The sequence below is a fragment of the Mesoplodon bidens genome (assembly GCF_964165515.1).
Source record: "Mesoplodon bidens genome assembly, chromosome: 7".
Lineage (NCBI taxonomy): Eukaryota > Metazoa > Chordata > Mammalia > Artiodactyla > Ziphiidae > Mesoplodon > Mesoplodon bidens.
Genome location: NC_138164.1, coordinates 111979093 through 111998979, shown reverse-complemented (window position 1 = coordinate 111998979; position 19887 = coordinate 111979093). Strand labels below are relative to the sequence as shown.

Sequence of the window (19887 nt, the reverse complement as noted above, 5' to 3'; positions counted from 1 at the left end):
CTTCGCCCGTCCCCAGAACGCTCACTCTGAAACGCCAGCATCTTTGCAGTTAAGGTCTATGACTTGATGGGACTTCCCTGGCGGTCCAGTGGTTAGGCCTCTATACTCCCAATGCAGGGGGCATGGGTTGGATCCCTGGTTGGGGAACTAAGATCCCGCATGCCCCACGGCATAGCCAGAAAAAAAAAAAATCTCATGGCAAACCCACCACCTAGCAGCAGTTTTGTGTCCTGTAAGTTTGCTTATGCACGTGGTGGACGCTATTGAGTGCTGTGAACTGCTACCTGCCTGCTCTTACCTGCAAGGGCCAGAGCAGATCAAAGTGGGGACCCCGAAAATTCTGAACTGGAGGCCTGGCCTTGACCTGGTGGCGTGACCTTCTCCGTCCCTATCATTCTGGCTCCTTTCCCGTCCTGGTGTCCTGAACACCAGCCTTCGGTCCTACCCTTGGCTCTCAGGGCCTCCCCACCCATCTCATTGGCACCTTCGTAGCTTAGGTGAGAATAGAGCTCTTATTAAGGACCAGATGACGGAGAAAAAAATGCACATTGAAAGTTCCTTGTCGATCAAACCTCGATCTTGTCAGTCTAGAATCCAATTTGATGGTTTTTGTGGTGATTCAAGATCTGGGAGCTTGTATGCCAGTAAAGGACAAAAAAGTTTAGTTGTTGAGTTATCACCGATCTAAAACATCCTTTAGTATTGGAGTTAGCTACCTTGTGTGAAGACCTGCCTTTTTCTAAGGCACAAGGAAGGAAACCGCCTGTTTTAACTAGGCTTGTGTTTTTCCCATCAACCCCAGTACCTGGAATCCGTGAAGCCTCTTATGAAGGAAGGAGACTTTACACGGATGACAGCTCTGGCACAAGATTTTGCTATCAATCTCGGGCCGAAATTGCAGTGGTATTTGAAGCTGAAGTCCTGGTGGGCTACCAATTATGTGAGTATACATACACGCTGTTTTTCTTGGTGGCATTTTCTGTAGGAGCATATAATCTGTTCCATGAGCCAGCTAGCTTCCCTGCGCATGGCGGGTGGGAGGAGACATTGAAACGAGGCAGGGGGGTTGAGGTTTTGAGGAATGGCTAGCTTGGAGGAGAAGGTGTGACCCAGACACACCCAGTGGGTGGGGCTGGAAGTGGGCGGTGGCTGGAGAAAACGTGGTGGGTGGGGCAGGTCACCTTCGAGTTTGATCCTGCGTTGGTTACATGGGTGTGTTGAGTTTGTAAACATTTTCACATGTACGCTTAGGTTCTTAGGTGAGCACTGTGCTGTATGAGTATGTACTTTACAAAGTGAGGGAATCGTGATCCTTGGGTCCTGGAGGTTGTGGATGCGGTTAGGATGAGGTTGCTGGCCTTCTAGGGGACATCAGGAGGACAGCACACATGGACCCTGTGTGGCTCTGAAAGGGAACTGAGCATGGCTCAGTGGCTGCCTTGGGGAGGCTTGGCAGCAGAAGGTGAGAAGCAGTCTGTGGGGCAGTTTGGGGTGGTGTTGATGGTCAAGAAATGTTAGCAGTCCGACATTTATCCCTTCTTTTCCATTTGGTTTTTTTTTTTTTTTTTAACCCTCTATAAAATGAAGGTGATCTGCCTTCTAGCTATGTGTTGACTTGAATAAAACCGCTTTCCAGTTCCTTCCCACTGTTTTGCATTCCATCTAGTTAGGGCTGTCTTGGCCCCCAAGAGAGGGACAAACGATGTCAAACATGCATGACAAAGCACTAAATGCACCCTCCCCCAGCCCCCCCGCACCCCGCCTCCGCCCTGGGCAGCCTGGTTAAGCCTGTCGGTTGGTCTCTCCTGTGTGCACCTGACAGGTGAGTGACTGGTGGGAGGAGTACATCTACCTCCGAGGACGAGGGCCACTGATGGTGAACAGCAATTACTACGCGATGGTGAGTCCCGAGCCGTGTCTGATGGAGACCACGCACCAGGGTGCCCTCTTCCCGGCCCTGTGGGCTGCCTGGGGACGCTGTGGGTTTCCCCATGCTCCTCTGGCCCTGCCGTCCCCGTCTGAGGCCTCACGCCCCTAGCAGGGAGCCCAGGACCTGCTTTGCACACTGGAGAGCCCCGTGGATGTCCTTTTGGAATTGCCAAGTAGCTCAAGGCACCCACCAACCTGCAGAGACATTCGGATCGCACAAGTGCTCTCGTGGCAATTGGCTTTCCTCGTGGCAGCGAACCTCTCCCTCTTTTCCTTCCCTCTGTTTTCCTGACTGAGCCTGCGTAGTGGTGAAGGATCACATCCCTGCCCACCCCGAAAAGCTCAGGGGCCGTGGGTCGGCTGAGAGTTTGTCCACACGCTCAGCTTTGTTATTCTGGGCCCTGGGACGCCAGGGGTGCTGCACTGAGTGTCATTTTCACACCTCCTTGGTCTTTCTTGCCTTTTGAGACATAGGTGGTCTGCAGAGCACACCCTGTTATTTTTTATTATTATTATCATTTTTTGCGGTACGCGGGCCTTTCACTGTTGTGGCCTCTCCCGTTGTGGAGCACAGGCTCCGGATGCGCAGGCTCAGCGGCCGTGGCTCACGGGCCCAGCCGCTCCATGGCATGTGGGATCTTCCCGGACTGGGGCACGAACCCATGTCCCCTGCATCGGCAGGTGGACTCTCAACCACTGCACCACCAGGGAAGCCCCAGAAGACTTCTTTTTGAGAGTGAGCTGTCCACCTGGTGCCCTTTCGTTCCTGAAGACTTTGGTGTCCATTTCCCACATAATCAGGGGCAGCCCTGCACATAGGTTCTCTCAAAATATAGTTGAGACAAGCATCCCTTGGACTTGAAAAATGTAGACACTTATCGAGGTAGACACTTAGAAATGTGTCCCCAGATTTAGAAAGTTGCAAGCACTGCTCTATATAAAAGGTTATTTTAACCTTTGGTTCCTTCTCATTCAGAAAACTTCCTAATTATCTAATTGCTCCTTTCAATTTCTGCTTTCCTTTTTATGTATTCTGTGAGGATAATTGGGGTGAAGCGCTGTTATCTTTTTTTTTCTTGGCTTGAATTATATTTATTTACAATTTACTTTGAAAATATACGGTTACCTTTCCTAGCCCAAGAATTATTTGGGGGCTTAAAACGTGAACACAGTAAAACTGAAAAAGGGTAGAAGATGAAAATAATTTATTTTCCAGGGGAGCAGATGTCATTAACACCTGTATAGAAATATTTTAACTGTGTGTTGAAGTTAGCTTGTCTTTTCCTATGAACATGCTCCCTGCTGTTGTGTGTTTTCTTGTATCAGGATTTGCTGTACATCACACCGACTCACATTCAGGCAGCGAGAGCAGGCAACGGTATCCATGCCATCCTGCTTTACAGACGCAAACTGGACCGGGAGGAAATCAAACCAGTATGCAAACAAACTGCTTTTTAAAAAATTCTTTTAGAACAGTTCTATCAAGGTGTAACTGATGTACTGCACATGTTTGAAGCATTCGCTTTGATAAGTTCTGATATACTGATGTATATCTCTGTACTCGTGAAACCATCACCATAGTCAAGTTAGTGAACCACCCCCGAGAGTTCGCTGGTGTCCCTTTCCACTCCCCCCGACCATCGCCTTGATCTGCTTTCTGTCACTCTAGGTTAGCTTGCATCTTCTAAAACCTGTGAATGGAATTTTACAGCATGCATTTTTTTTTTTTTTGGTCTAGCCTCTTTCACTCAGCATAATTACTTTGAGATTTAATTCTCCTCTGTATCCTAAATGTATGATATATGTTTGATGTATTTTAGTTCTGCAATTTGTCCTACGAAGAAGCCCTCGCTTGCTTGTGAAGGAAATAATATAGCTGTCTAGCTACTCACGAGAAGGCATTTTTTCCTTCTTTTTCTTTTTTAAAATTTTTATTGGAGTATAGTTGATTTACAATGTTGTGTTAGTTTCAGGTGTACAGCAAATTGAATCAGTTATGCATATACATATATCCACTCTTCTTTAGATTCTTTTCCCATGTAGGCCATTACAGAGTGTTGAGTAGAGTTCCCTGTGCTACACAGCAGGTCCTTATTAGTTATCTGTTTATATATAGTAGTGTGTATATGTCAATCCCAATCTCCCAATTTATCTCCCCCCCCCCGGCATTTTTTTTTTTTCTTAAATACCCCTTTGGTTTAAGTGTCAGTTTATAAGTGACCCATTAGGGTGTGTTATTTAGGAATAAGAAGCAGGATGTTGTGCCTTGGCCTGGTTCTGCAAACTCCAGGGCAGCACGGTGTCCCAGGGAGCCACCGTTCTTTATAGTGTTTGGAAAAGATTAAGTCCAGCCACGCTATGTGCACAGAAAACAAATCCAGCATTTAAATGTGTGGACTTGATTTGCTCCTTAGATTTTTGTCTGAAACATGCTTCTATTACAGATTTTTCTTTTGGGATCTACAGTTCCACTCTGCTCCGCCCAGTGGGAGCGAATGTTTAATACTTCTCGGATCCCAGGAGAGGAAACAGGTGCGTGATCTGCTCGGGGTTCCTTTGGGAATCAGAACTTTCCATCCTTATGCTCAGGAGTTGTTGGAGGAGACCACACTGATGAGTGCTGACCTTCTAAGATTTCAGAGATTTCAGGCTCGTCAACCTTCCTTCTGTTGAATTTCCTTTGTCTTTCTCAGGCCTGGACAGTTAACTGATTTTCAGACCTCAGTTTCTCTTCGGTTGAAGGCTGTCTTGTAGTGGAGTTTTTTCTAGGTTGGGTTAGGAATATTCCTATTTCTTCATCTGGATCTTTCAGGGGCGTTTTGCTCTGGCTCCCACGCAGGGTTTATGGTGGGAAGCGCCCTGGATTGTGCTCAGGGAAACCAGATTTGTGGTTCAGCAGCTCACTGCCAGCAGCCTGACCTGGGACACGTGACCCCCCTCCTTTCCCACTGCCCAGCATAGGGGGGCCACATCTGTCCCAGCCGGGAGACCCTCAAGAATGTAAGGGAGAGACAGTGGCACCGCCTGGGTCCATCCCAGGCCCGCCAGGGCTCAGGCTTAGCGAAGGTTGCGTCCTTTGCTCCAGGAGACACGTCCAGTGAGCGGCCGAGCAGAGCTTAGCACTCAGGCCTGTCTGATCCCAGAGCTCTCGATTCAGGTCCTCTACCAAGTCCTCTGCAGACCTTTGGGAAGCGGACTCGTGAGCTGAGCAGAGTGATGCGGGGAGAAGAATTGGTGCCGTCACGGGTAGTTTTCTCCCCTCCCCTAACCGGGTGCCTCCGGATTCTGCCTCCCCCCACCCCCTCCCCAGACACCCTCCAGCACCTCAGGGACAGCAGGCACATCGTCGTGTTCCACAAAGGCCGCTACTTCAAGGTCTGGCTCTACCACGACGGCCGGCTGTTGAAGCCCCGGGAGATGGAACAGCAGATGCAGAGGATCCTGGATGACCCGTCGGAGCCCCAGGCTGGGGAGGCGAAGCTGGCGGCCCTCACGGCGGGAGATAGGTGTGCAGCCCCTCCATGATGCCGTTGTGTCTGGGGGCCATTGGGGGCGGGCGCCCAGGGTGCTCTCCTCACCCAGGGTCCCGTCTGGCGGGGAGGTGTGTCCACTGCCTGCAGCCCTTGGCTTGGCTCTGTCCCCGGGGAGCGGGTTCTGCCCCCACCCTCAGGTCCCCTCAGGCATCTCCGTGGGACAGGCAGGCGTGCATGTGCACGGGTCCCAGGGCACGTGACAGAAGGAAGGAGGTAGGCGTCTTCCCCGGGCTGCGGCATATTTAATCTAGAAACAGACGTGTTTAACCAGGGCCTCTGTGTTAGGGGTAACTTCCTGCCTCGTCTGAAGCTTGAGGACCTGGCTTGTGCAACCTCGGCTCTGATACCTTTGGGGCTGGATAAGTCTGTTTTAGGTGGCGGAGGGGAGCATTGTCCTGTGCACCGTAGGGCGCGGAGCAGCATGCCTGGCCTCTCCCACTGGATGCCAGTAGCATCCCCCAGCGTGGCAAGCAAATCTGTCTTCAGGCTTTGCCCAGGGCTGCTGGGGGCAGTATGGTCCCTGGTTGAGGACCCCTGAGGTCAGCAGTGTGGCCACTGTTAGGGCAGCACTGGGAATAAGGTGGTGAGTGACTGACCTGTGGAGAACAGGAAGGTGCCCGGGCGAGGGCACACACAGACCGGCAGTGAGCCGTGGGGACCGACAGGCTGCAGAGGCGTCTAGAGAGCAGATGCTGGGAGCCGTGGAGTGGGTCAGGGTGCCGGAACTCTAGGTGGGATGGGTCCCGTGTGCCCGGCTGCACTTGGGCTTGATTCTGTGATGGGCTGCTGTTAAAGGGACCATGTTAGGCTGGAGTGACCTGAGCAGACTTGGGAGATCATTCTGGTCCAGGGGCTCCTGGAAGCAAGATCCTCGCTGCTTGAGGACCAGAAACAGGCGGTGTTAGTAGGAAGGGAGGCTCAGTCCGAGAAGCTGGGGTGTTTGGCCATCTCTGGGGGCAAAGACTCAGCTGGAACAGAGGGGGCGTGTGTCCTGGGGAATGAGCCCTGGGTCCCCAGTGCTGATTGAGTGTCATTGGGGCGCCCAGCTGGGCAGAGGTGGGGCAGGGCGGGATGCAGGCTCAGTGAGCTCCACCCTGATGCTCCGCCCGTGGGGCATCGCCCATCTCCTCTGCCTGAGCGCCGACGCTGTCCCCAGGCACTGAAGAGAGCGGTTGGGGCTGATCCTGTGATGGGACCCGTTGTGTTTATGGGCGTTTTGGCCCCATGGGCGGCCTCAGCTGAGCACTCGGTGCGCGGGGAGAAGAGGGTGGGAGACAGAGGCCAAGTGGCCCTGACGTGGAAAGGTGGGAGGGGGCCTGAGTGAGGGGGCCTAGGAGCCATCCGGGAAGCCACGGCTGGGGTGGCTCTCAAGAAGTGGGTGTCCCGTTAGCACTGTGTACCCCACATAGGGCAGGACGGAAAGGGATCCCTGAATTCCGCTCCCGGGGTGCCCCTTATCAAGGGGGTGTCGTGTGGCTGTTTGTAGCATGGACACATGGACCTGGGGCAGGCTGGCCTGGGTAGGAATCCCAACCTGCCACGAAGGAGCTGTGACTTCATCTCTGTGCCTCAGTTTCTTCATCTGAAAAATGGGACAGTGGTGTCGGGGCCCGTGAGCTCGTCCCAGCACCAGGGAAGTGCTCTTGGCACTCGCTGTGGCTTCCGTGGGGAGGTTCCGTGGAGGGGGTCTGGGCGCGGGTCTGGGAAGGATGTGAGGGGGGCCCTGCCTGCCTGTGGGTCCGCTGCCCCGGACGGTAGAGCTTGGGGCCCGTCTGGATTCTTGTCCTTCACTTGGCATTTATGGACGAGGTTCCATGCCTACGACTGCCCTGGAGCAGATACAAGGAGAAGGCGAGGCCCCTGCCCGCAAACAAAGCAGCCCAGCCGGCAGGCAGGTGGGTGACTGCAGATGCAGAAAGTCGCAAACGTGTAGTTTTCCTTAAACTCCTACAACACTGGAAACTGAAAACCGTTGTCGTTTCAAACATCCCACGTAAAGAGATGTCACCAAACTGCTGCAGGTTTTTTTATATGTTTCTTTTTCATTTATTTATTTTTATTTTTGGCTGCGATGGGTCTTTGTTGCTGCACAAGGACTTTCTCTAGTTGCGGCGAGTGGGGGCTGCTCTTTGTTGCAGTGCGCAGGCTCTAGGTGCGCAGGCTTCTGTAGTTGCGGCACGCGGGCTTCAGTAGTTGCAGCTCATGGGCTCAGTAGTTGTGGCACATGGGCCCTAGAGCGCAGGCTCGGTAGTTGTGGCGCACGGGCTTAGTTGCTCTGCGGCATGTGGGATCTTCCTGGACCACGGCTCGAACCCATGTCCCCTGCACTGGCAGGCGGATTCTTAACCACTGTGCCACCAGGGAAGTCCCTGCTGCAGGTTTAATTGTATTTAATCCTCACTGCAGAGTCCCCTGGGCCAAGTGTCGCCAGGCCTATTTTGGACATGGGAAAAACAAGCAGTCTCTGGATGCAGTGGAAAAAGCCGCGTTCTTCGTGACATTGGACGAAACAGAACAAGGGTATAGGGAGGAAGACCCGGTTACGTCGATGGATAGCTACGCCAAGTCTCTGCTGCATGGCAGGTGTTTCGACAGGTATCACGCTTTCCTTCTGAAACACAATGGTTTGCCTGTGGACTTGGAAGAAATATTACATGTGGCTGACACCCAGCCTCAAGTATGTATCTATGCTCTTAAGGGATAAGGCTAGTGTGAAAATATGACTGGTAGCTCTCTTCTTTCCACCAAAACTGTTACACACACACAGCTTAAGCAGCGGCTTTGAGGTCCTTCCCCTCTTTGTGCACAACACCTCCACTTGGAGATGCTCGTGAGGAGTGGTTGTGGGTTACCTGGAACCAGGTGGGGGAAGGTGGTACCCGGGGCCTGACCTGGATGTCGGCTCTGGCTTTGCTCACCGAGCGCGTGATTGTGGTGAGGCTCTTCCACCTCTTGGAGCCTCCTTTGCCTTGTCTGTAAAGTGAGGTCCTGCCTGCGCATCAGGCTGGGGGTGAGGATTGGCTGGGGTGGGGGAGGGGTGCGGCAGGCATAGTTGGTCTTCCGTATCCTCGGGTTCAGCCAACTACAGACCGTGGACCGTTGTTTAAGAGCCTCGGTTGTGGAGCCTGCGGATACGGAGGGCCAACTGTGTGGGGCTGGAGCATCCTCAGGTTTTGGTATCGGCATCAGGTCCTATAACCAACCCCCCGGCAGATACCGAGGGACGACTTTGCAGCCTCCTATTTCTCCGCAGTTGCCTTGTGCATCCTTTTTTGTTACAATGATACGCCCTGTTCTCCTGCTCTCCAGTACCTGAATGCCTATCTCTGCATCGGGAGCAGGGGAGAAATGAACGACTTTAGGGTCTTATGTGTGCTTTTGTCACCTGTGGAGACCTGTTCACCCCTGCGGGTGCCAAGTCAGTGAGCCCATCCAGAGGAAAACAGATACATCATTTGGGTTTATTTTTGTCTTTGTAAACGTGTAAGTCACATAAACATTTTGGTTTCGTGTAGGTGGTTTGATAAATCGATCACGTTTGTCATCTTCAAAAACGGCAAGATGGGTATAAACGCGGAGCACTCCTGGGCCGACGCCCCCATCATTGGTCACCTCTGGGAGGTGAGTGTCTGCAGGCTTAACCTGAGTGTGGAAATTGCTGTTGGAATTTCTGAATTTAACTGAATTTAACTTCACAGTATCTGTCTGGTTATACTAAGTGTTTCCAGCAGGTGTCGGCGCCGAATGTAAAGTTAAATCAGTAACGGAAGTCATTCCTGTCTTCATTCCCTATGGCTGAGGGTCCTTAAATGGAAACATTTAATGTCATGTCCTGATGGAGCCAAAATAGTGAGATGGCCTTGGCTCCAACGCAGTGACATCAGGGCGGAACTGAAGCTCAGTTATTTTGAAATAAACCACCCCTTCTTTGCTGTGTTTTCTAGATTTTCCTATCTGCCAAGCGTTAGGCCAAATAAAAGCAAGGATATTAAAAATCTTGGTTTATAAAAATGCAGCGTGCCTTTTACCACTTCACTTAATTCTTAGAATTACCAAGTTCTAAGAAAACCCACCAAATCCCTGTCATCCTCTCCCTCCATCTAATATTTTATTTTTATTCTTTGGGCCGTGCCGTGCGGCATGTGGGATGTTAGTTCCCTGACCAGGGATCGAATCCAGGCCCCCTGCATTGGGAGCGCGGAGTCTTAACCACTGGACCACCAGGGAAGTCCCCCACCTAACATTTTAAAATACAGTGCAGGGCTTCCCTGGTGGCGCAGTGGTTGAGAGTCCGCCTGCCGACGCAGGGGACACGGGTTCGTGCCCCGGTCCGGGAAGATCCCACATGCCGCTGAGTGGCTGGGCCTGTGAGCCATGGCCACTGAGCCTGTGCGTCCGGAGCCTGTGCTCTGCAAAGGGAGAGGCCACAACAGTGAGAGGCCCGTGTACCGCAAAAAAAAAAAAAAAAAGTACAGTGTGTATTGGCCCTGCCACCTTTTAAACTGTTTTAAAATTCATTTCTCTCTGAGCTGTTTGACCTGTGTCATGTTTGGCATGAAAAGTTGAGTGAGGGTTTTGTTTTCTGAATTCACCTGTCAGGTTCTTTTGTAAGGAAATTGCTAAATTCTAGGCCTGTCAACAGTGGACTTGACAGAGAAGGACAAGTACTATATGATATCACTTATATGTGGAATCTAAAAAATAATACACATGAGTCTATATACAAAACAGAAACAGGGACTTCCCTGGCGGTCCAGTGGTTAGGACTCTGTGCTCTCACTGCTGAGGGCCCGGGTTCAGTTCCTGGTCAGGGAACTAAGATCTTGCAAGCCAAGTGGTGCAGCCAAAAAAAAAAAAAAAAAAAAAACAGAAACAGACTCACAGATATAGAAAACAAACTTATGGTTACCAGAGGGGAAAAGGGAGTGGTAAATTTAGGAGTATGGGTTTAACAAACTACTATGCATAGAATATTGGGTTGGCCAAAAAGTTCGTTCGGGTTTTTCTGTAACATCCTACGGGAAAACCCGAACAAACTTTTTGGCCAGTCCAATAGATAAACAACAAGGATTTACTGTATAACACAGAGAACTATATTCAATATCTTGAAATAACCTATAATCTGAAAATATATACATAAGATGGAGTCATTTTGCTGTACACCTGAAACTGACATAATATTGTAAATCAGCTATACTTCAATTTAAAAAAAAAAAAGGGGGACTGCAACTAAAGATCCTGCATGCCACAACTAAGACCCACGCAGCCTAAATAAATAAATAAATAAACATTAAAATAAATTGGGTGTCTTTAAAAATCAATAAATACAACAACAACAACAACAACAAAAAACAGTGGACTCGACTCAAATTGTGTATCATCCCATTTGACCAGACTTGAGGTTACTTTGATGAAGAGATAAGCGCCTTTGAGAGTCACAGTGAACACAGTATCTCTGCAGTCTTTATGTTGCTGCTGCTCTAATAAATGGAGTGGAACACAGTGACGCACTGTCACTGCCCAAGTGGGAGACACACCCCCGTGACCGCAGGCCGATCACCTCACCGTCCTGCCCAGGGTGTGGAGCCCGGGTCTTGTCCCTGAAATCAGATCGTGTAGTGCACTTGTGATGACATCCACAGGGGAGCTCCTGCTGTCCCTTTTCCACTTTACTTGACTGTCTTCCCTCTGGTTAGGGTCTCAGCAAAACCTAACCTGCTGTTCCTTCAACCAAGGGAGGTTTTCTATGTGGGGAAACCTTTAAAAAGGGGGAAAAAATGCTGCAGTCTAAAACAACAACAGCGTGGTCCTAAGACATTTATCCGTGATAAAAACGACCAAGTATCCAAAAGGCTCATCACCACCCTGGTCTTTGCTTCTGCCAACAAAGGCTTAGAGATCCTTTCAGCTGAAAATCAAGCAAAGATCAAACCCCCTTTGGCACCACTGGACACCACAACAAGACCTTTTAAGTCTGTTTGCACAGGATAATGATCTAGGTCTGTTACACCCTGTTCCAAGGACTCTCCCAGTAATAAGTGCATAAGAGCTGTTCTTTGGTAAACGGGAAAAGACTGAATCCTAGGCAGTCTGGACTATGTAGGGTACATTTACCAAACAGAGAAATCTACTGGATGCTGACAAGGCCAGGCTTATTTTTTCAGTACTCTGGATGAGATAAGGTAAGGGGATTTAGTCTCAGACCAGGGTGACCAGTTAGAAGTGGCGGTGTTTAACTGTTAACTGCCCAGTGGACAGAATGGCCTGTGACTCCAGGGGTCAGACAGGAGCCCAGTTGCTCCCCGCACGGGTGGGAACTGACCCACTGTCTTGTCGTGGAGGCCCACGCCAGAGCCACTTAAGGGGCCGGTACAAGGATGACACCCATGCCAGCTAAAATCAAATCTGGTCCAAGCTGAATCCTGTTGGCTTTCGGTTGTTCCTGATGTTTAATTGTGTTGGACTCTTTAGGGGCACTGACACAGTGCAGACACAGATAGGCTGGGCTCCCTCACCTGCCCAGCTCTGCAGGATGCCGACCGCACATGCGTGCGGCCCCGCGCCACGCTTCCCCATCCTGTAACCCCCACTGCCCCCCTCACCATTTGACAGTATCACCATCTGACCTTTGGTTTTTTTTAATTTTAAAAAAATATTTAAAATTTTATTATTTATTTTGGCTGCGCCGGGTCTTAGTTGCAGCACACGGGAGCTTCGTTGCAGCATGTGGACTTCTTAGTTGCGGCATGCGTGCGGGATCTAGTTCCCCCATCAGGGATCAAACCGGGGCCCCCTGCATTGGGAGCACCCACTGGACCACCAGGGAAGTCCCTTGAGTTGTTTTTTCTTTGTTTGTTTGTTTGTTTTGCTTCCCCCACTGGAATGTAAGCTCCCCGAGTGCAGGGATTCCTTTTTTTAAATACTTTTATTACTGTTTTATTGGATGTAATTCACATACCATGAAATTCACCTTCTTAAGGCATACAGTTCAGTGGTTTTTGTACATTACATGGTGGTTGTCTATCCATCACCACTGTCTAATTCCAGGACATTTTTATCACCCCACTAAGGAAACTCCCCACCCTCAGCCCCCTCTTGTCCCAGCCCTGGGTAACCATTCATCTCCTTTCTGTCTCTGTCAGTTTGACTGTTCTGGCCATTTCACAGAAACGGAATCACACAGTACGTGGCCTTGTGTGTCTGGCTAATGTTTTCAAGGTTCATCTACATTGTACTATTAACGGTATTTCATTCCTTTTTATGGCTGAATAGTATTCCTTCATATGATGAGACCACATTTTGTTTATTCACCACTCAGTGGACATCTGGATTCTTTTTACTTTTTGACTACTATAAATAATGCTTCTGTGAACATTAGCATACAAGTTTTATGTGAACATATGTTTTCTTTTTCTTTTCTTTCTTTAATTTTTTTGCCACACTGTGTGGCTTGTGGGATCTTAGTTCCCTGGCCAGGGATTGAACCCAGGCCCTCAGCAGTGAGAGCGCCAAGTCCTAACCACTGGACTGCCAGGGACTTCCCTATTTTCATTTCTTTTGAGTACATACCTAGGAGCCAAATTGCTAGGTCATGGCCACCTTTAACCTTTTGTAGAAAGGCAGACATTCTTGTCTGTTTTGTTCACTGTCCTGTCACTGGTGCTCAGAAGCATTGCTGACCCATAGTAGGCGCTCTGTAGATACCGCTGAATAAACTGGCTTAGGTTTACCTGCCAGTGAACAGAAAACATCCACACCTGGGCCCACATCCTGGCTCCCTGAGGAGTGTGAACTGGGACAGACTCTTCACCTCTCTGAGGCTGCTTTTTCATTTATACAAGCGGGAATGATAATTACTGCTTTACAGGCTAGTGTAAATATTAAGTGGGGTAGCACCCAGAGGGCACTAGCGCACAGCCTGGGACCTCGAAGCAGGCTCTGAGCTGCTTTCTGTGCGTCAGACGCTCTGCTCACCTCCTGGCTGTGCTCTTTACCTGTCCCGACGCTGTTGCACCTCTCCAGGTCCATTTTTCTTGCCCCTGAAACGGAGGTAAGAATATCTCATTAGGTGTCTGTGCAGAGGATGTCAGATGCACAGCAGGCTGTAAGCAAGTAGTTATGGTTAAGTCTTTTTTTTTTAAATAAATTTATTTATTTATATATTTTAAAAATTTTTGGCTGGCATTGGGTCTTCGTTGCTGCGTGTGAGCCTCTCTAGTTGCAGCGAAAGCGGGGTCTTCTCTTCATTGCAGTGCGCAGGCTTCTCATTGCAGTGGCTTCTCTTGTTGCAGAGCACGGGCTCTAGGCGTGTGGGCTTCAGTGGTTGTGGTGCGTGGGCTCAGTAGTTGTGGCACGTGGGCTCAGTAGTTGTGGCTCGTGGGCTCTAGAGCGCAGGCTCAGTAGTTGTGGTGCATGGGCTTAGTTGCTCCGCGGCATGTGGGATCTTCCCGGACCAGGGCTCGAACCCATGTCCCCTGCACTGGCAGGCAGATTCCTAAGCACTGCACCACCAGGGAAGCCCTATGGTTAAGTCTTGATGTTATCTCTAGAAAGAACGAGGGTTTGTCTAGTTTGGGAGGTCAGATAACTTTTATGTAACACTATTAGCTGTGATGATCTCTGACTTCACAGATGTATCTTTTTATTTTCGACAGTACGTACTGGCCACGGACAGCTTCCAGCTGGGTTATGCAGAGGATGGACACTGTAAAGGGGACACCAACCCAAACATCCCATACCCCACCCGGCTACAGTGGGACATCCCGCAGGAAGTAAGTCCCAGTGATCAGGCACTTGTTAATTACCTTGGGTGGGAAACGAGTTTAAACTCTTAACAGTCGACTTTTCCAGCTGTCCTTCCTAAGTGTTCATGAGGTCAGTTGAAGACCCCCGAGACGGAAATCTGTCTGCCTGGGGGTTTCTTACTGGGACCTCGGAGTTGCTACAGCTCCAGTTGCCTGGGAAGCCCCAGTAAATATTTCTTCTTTCACTTAAAGCATTTGGCTAAGATTGTCAGTGAAATTTCCAGCTCAAACTTAGCTAGACATCACAATGAAAAAGTGAAAACCAAAATCACTTCCTTTGGAGTTGGAATACTCTAAATCGCTAATTTGTCATTTTTGTCCCTCTAAGTGTTCTCCAATGCAGTTCGCTCAGCGGAAGCCATTTCCGGAAGGAATTTTAGGGTTGGAAATACCAAATCCTAGCTTACCTAAGCCAAGCAGGAATTCCTGGGGCCTGTGAAGTGTTTTTCTTTTTTTGGCTGTGCCGTGCAGCATACAGGATCTTGATTCCCCAACCAGGGATTGAACCCGCGCCCCCGGCAGTGGGAGCACGGAGTCTTAAGCACCGGACCGCCAGGGAAGACCCAAGAAGTCTTTTATTTATTTATTTATTTTTTTGTGGTATGCGGGCCTCTCACTGTTTTGGCCTCTCCTGTTGCGGAGCACAGGCTCTGGACACGCAGGCCCAGTGGCCATGGCTCATGGGCCCAGCCGCTCTGCGGCATGTGGGATCTTCCCAGACCGGGGCAGGAACCCATGTCCCCTGCATCGGCAGGCGGACTTTCAGCCACTGCGCCACCAGGGAAGCCCCCAAGAAGTCATTTTGATGTGGAAATATTGCATCTAGTCTTGCAGTCTTGCCCATCTGCACTTTTTTTGTCCAGCCTGCCTCCCTGGGGCTGGTGTGTGTTCCTCAGAGAGATGTAACCTCTGCTGAAGTGTGTGGTTGAGGGTCCTTTTAGCTAACCAAGTCACTTACCGTTTATTAAAAAAAATTTTTTTTGATGGACTTTATTATTTAAAGCAGTTTCAGGTTCACAGCAAAGTTAAGTGGAAGGTTCAGAGAGTCCCCGCGCTCTCTCTGCCCTCACACATCAAAACCTCCCCTGCTACCAACGTCCCCTGCCACTTGGTGCGTCTGTTACAGTCGAAGAAACTGCACTGACAAGTTAGTATCACTAGAGTCCGTAGTTCACGTCAAGGCTCACTATTTTTTTTTTCCTCTGTCCGTGCCGTGTGGCTTGCAGGATCTCAGTTCCTCGACCAGGGATTGAACCCAGGCCCTGGCAGTGAGAGCCCAGAATCCTAGCCACTAGGCCACCCGAAACTCCCCAGGGTTCACTCTTGGTGTTGTGCATCTGTGGTGTGGACAAAGGTGTAATGACATCATAGTATCATGCAGAGCAGTGTCACTGCCCTAAAGAACCTCTCCTCTGTCTATTCATCCCTCTCTCCTGCCTCACTCCCGGCAACCAGTGGTCTTTTCACTGTCTCCATCATTTTACCTTTCCCCGAATTTCATAACTGGAATCGTACAGTGTATAGCCATTCCAGATCGGCTTCTTTCACTCAGTGGTAGTCATTTAAGATTCCTCCGTGTGACTTCACGGTTGAGGGCTCATTCCCATTGTACGACTCTACCACAGTCCCTTTCCTTTTTACTTTATTGTTCTAATTTTTTGGCCACACCGCATGGCGTGCAGGATCTTTTTTTTTTTTAATATTTATTTATTTGGCTGCGCTGGGTCTTAGTTGTGGCACATGGGATCTTTGTTGCGGCCTGCAGGATCTTAGTTCCCCGGCCAGGGATCAAACCCTTGCCGCCTGCAGTGAAAGTGCAGAGTCTTAACCACTGGACCACCAGGGAAGTCCCAGTCCATTTCCTTTTTAAAACTAATTCCTCAATGGCCAGCGTATAACAAGAATGGATCTCATGAAACAGAACCTGTGACACTTTGAAATGCCCTTTGGGGTCCCACTGGGAACCAGGAGTTCCTCCTGCTTGGGCCACCCCACTGCTCTTCAAGGGCAGGGTGGGTGCCGTGTTGCTAACTCATTACAGCTCTTAGGTTAGAAAGGTTGGGGAAACCCAAGAAGAAAAAGTGATGTGTGTATTTCCAAACAACAACTCTGTTAGCTGTGCTGAAAGCCAGCTTGCTGTTTTCTTCAGAGTATGTGTCAGTATTTTCCTTCCCATTAAGTGAAAGCTTTTCTCTTTTTTTCCCAAGTGTCAGGAAGTCATAGAGACTTCCCTGAGCAGCGCGAACCTCCTGGCCAGCGACGTGGATTTCTGTTCTTTTCTGTTCAGTGCTTTCGGTAAAGGGCTGATCAAGAAATGCAGAAGCAGCCCGGACGCCTTCGTGCAGCTGTCCCTCCAGCTGGCTCATTACAAGGTGAGACCCAAAGCTGGGGTTTTCATCCTGAGGGCTTCTGGGGTCCCTAAATGCAGGTCCAAGGCCGTTTGCCCAGAGGGTAGGGAGGACCCATCATGGGAGCAGGTCGTGCCTGTCATGGTGCGGGGGGGCTCCTCCCACAGACAGATGGGCAAGTGTCCAGCAGAAGCGCCTGGGGCAGCAGCAGTTTTCTGTATTGCGCAGGAGTAGAGGGAGAATGTGGGGGTTGGTAGCCAAGTGAGATCTCATTGCTCCACAAAGTGGGAAATAAACCTTTAAGCTCCCAGTCCTAGGGTTTGGTAAAGCAGAACTACTTAGGGCAAATGACTGGGTGTCTCTGACCTTTGACATCCTCTTTCATAAAAGGGGATATGCCAGGCCCTGGGAGGTGCTCTGGGATGGATGGGGTCCCTGTAGGATCAGAAGCTCATGGTGTTTCCACTGCCTCTCTGGGCCCCTGGGCACATTCTGGCTTGCACATGACGGCCCCATCAGAGACATAGCCCAGGCCCCAGGAGGACCTTACTGGGATTTTTTTCTGTTGGAGGGAGCATTCCACCCTGAGAGGGCACCCCTGGTTTCCAGGGCTGGCGGAAATCCTTGTGGCATTGGCTCAAGATATGCCCTGTTGTTTTGTTTGTTTGTTTTTAATGTTTTTTGTTTTCATTTTTGTTTTTTCTTTGGCCGTGCCAAGCAGCATGCAGGATCTTAGTTCCCTGACCAGAGATCGAACCTGTTTTGGGTTTTTTTTTTAAGATTTTTTTTTGATGGGGACCTTTTTTTTTTTTTTTTTTTTTGTGGTACGCGGGCCTCTCACTGCTGTGGCCTCTCCCGTTGCGGAGCACAGGCTCCGGACGCACAGGCTCAGCGGCCATGGCTCACGGGCCCAGCCGCTCTGCGGCATGTGGGATCTTCCCGGACCGGGGCACAAACCCGCGTCCCCTGCATCGGCAGGCGGACTCTCAACCGCTGTACCACCAGGGAAGCCCACGGGGACCATTTTTAAAGTCCTTATTAAATTTGTTACAATATACTGCTTTTGTTTTATGTATTGGTTTTTTGGCTGCGAGGCATGTGGGATCTTAGCTCCCTGACCAGGGGACGAACCTGTACACCCTGCATTGCAAGGCAAAGTCCTAACCACTGGACTGCCAGGGAAGTCCCAAGATATGCCCTGTTTTTAACGGAGAACTTTTATTTTAAAACTTGAGTGTTGTGCACAGATGCAGTGCAGCGTCCCTGGATACCGGTTTTGCCCTTGTGAGTTTTGCTTTGTGCCAGGCACTGGTCTCAGTGCTCTCACAGTCCCCTCACTAGGGAGGAGCTATTGTTCGCCCATTTTACAGGTGAGAAAACAGAGGTTCAGAGAGGTGAGGTGACCTGCCAAGGTGACACTGGAGTCAGGGGAGGATCCAGGGAGTGGCCTGTAGGTTCGATTCCTCTATAACTCAGGTCAGGAAGATAAACAGATGCAGAAGAGCACAAGAGGCAATGTTAGTATCAGGTAAATGAAAACTGATGGGCCACAATTGTACCTAAAATTAACTGTAACACAGTTCTTAATAAAGATGGTCACGATCGAGTCCCTCCCATCAGGGAAACTTGCACAAGCCTCTTAGGTAGCCTAATCCACGAGAGGGCAGACCGTAGAAGCAAGAAGAAGTACAAACCTGCAGCCTGTGGAACAAAAACCACATTCGCAGAAAGATAGACAAGATAAAAAGGCAGAGGGCTACGCACCAGATGAAGGAACAAGGTAAAACCCCAGAAAAAAACAACTAAATTTGGTGGAGATAGGCAACCTTCCAGAAAAAGAATTCAGAATAATGATAGTGAAGATGATCCAGGACCTCAGAAAAAGCATGGAGGCAAAGATCGAGAAGATGCAAAAAATGTTTAACAAAGACCTAGAAGAATTAAAGAACAAACAAACAGAGATAAACAATACAATAACTGAAATGAAAAATACACTAGAAGGAATCAATAGCAGAATAACTGAGGCAGAAGAACGGATAAGTGACCAGGAAGACAGAATGGTGGAATTCACTGCTGCAGAACAGAATAAAGAAAAAAGAATGAAAAGACATGAAGACAGCCTAAGACACCTCTGGGACAACATTAAACGCAACAACATTCACATCATAGGGGTCCCAGAAGGAAAAGAGAGAGAGAAATGACTGGAGAAAATATTGGAAGAGATTATAGTCGAAAACTTCCCTAACATGGGAAAGGAAATAGCCATCCAAGTCCAGGAAGCGCAGAGAGTCCCATACAGGATAAACCCAAGGAGAAACATGCCAAGACACATAGTAACCAAATTGGCAAAAATTAAAGACAAAGAAAAATTATTGAAAGCAGCAAGGGAAAAATGACAAATAACATACAAGGGAACTCCCATAAGGTTAACAGCTGATTTCTCAGCAGAAACTCTACAAGTCAGAAGGGAGTGGCATGACATATTGAAAGTGATGAAAGGGAAGAACCTACAACCAAGATTACTCTACCCAGCAAGGCTCTCATTCAGATTCGATGAAGAAATCAAAAGCTTTACAGACAAGCAAAAGCTAAGAGAATTCAGCACCACCAAACCAGCTCTACAACAAACGCTAAAGGAACTTCTCTAAGTGGGAAACACAAGAGAAGAAAAGAATCTACAAAAACAAACCCAGAACAATTAAGAAAATGGTAATAGGAACATACATATCGATAATTACCTTAAACGTGATGAATGGATTAAATGCTCCAACCAAAAGACACAGGCTCGCTGAATGGATACAAAAACAAGACCCATATATGTGCTGTCTACAAGAGACCCACTTCAGACCTAGGGACACATACGGACTGAGAGTGAGGGGATGGAAAAAGATATTCCATGAAAATGGAAATCAAAAGAAAGCTGGAGTAGCAATACTCATATCAGATAAAACAGATTTTAAAATAAAGAATGTTACAAGAGACAAGGAAGGACACTACATAATGATCAAGGGATCAATCCAAGAAGATAAAACAATTGTAAATATATATGCACCCAACACAGGAGCACCTCAATACATAAGGCAACTGTTAACAGCTCTAAAAGAGGAAATCGACAGTAACACAATAATAGTGGGGGACTTTAACACCTCACTTACACCAATGAACAGATCATACAAACAGAAAATTAATAAGGAAACACAAGCTTTTTTTTTTTTTTTTTTTCTGTACACGGGCCTCTCACTGTTGTGGCCTCTCCCGTTGCGGAGCACAGGC

At 49.1% G+C, this 19887-nt stretch overlaps 1 protein-coding gene across 2 annotated transcripts in view; it reads left to right on the top strand.

Annotated features, from left to right (window-relative positions):
* Positions 1-19887, top strand: part of CPT1A (carnitine palmitoyltransferase 1A) — a 65630-nt gene that overhangs the window by 28117 nt on the left and 17626 nt on the right. For both annotated transcript variants that reach the window (XM_081241529.1, XM_081241530.1), the window contains exons 6-14: positions 803-940; positions 1823-1900; positions 3256-3363; positions 4374-4461; positions 5240-5435; positions 7869-8057; positions 8978-9083; positions 14117-14233; positions 16474-16638. In XM_081241529.1, coding sequence (XP_081097655.1) covers positions 803-940; positions 1823-1900; positions 3256-3363; positions 4374-4461; positions 5240-5435; positions 7869-8057; positions 8978-9083; positions 14117-14233; positions 16474-16638 — 1185 coding nt within the window. The remainder of the gene's footprint in view (positions 1-802; positions 941-1822; positions 1901-3255; positions 3364-4373; positions 4462-5239; positions 5436-7868; positions 8058-8977; positions 9084-14116; positions 14234-16473; positions 16639-19887) is intronic.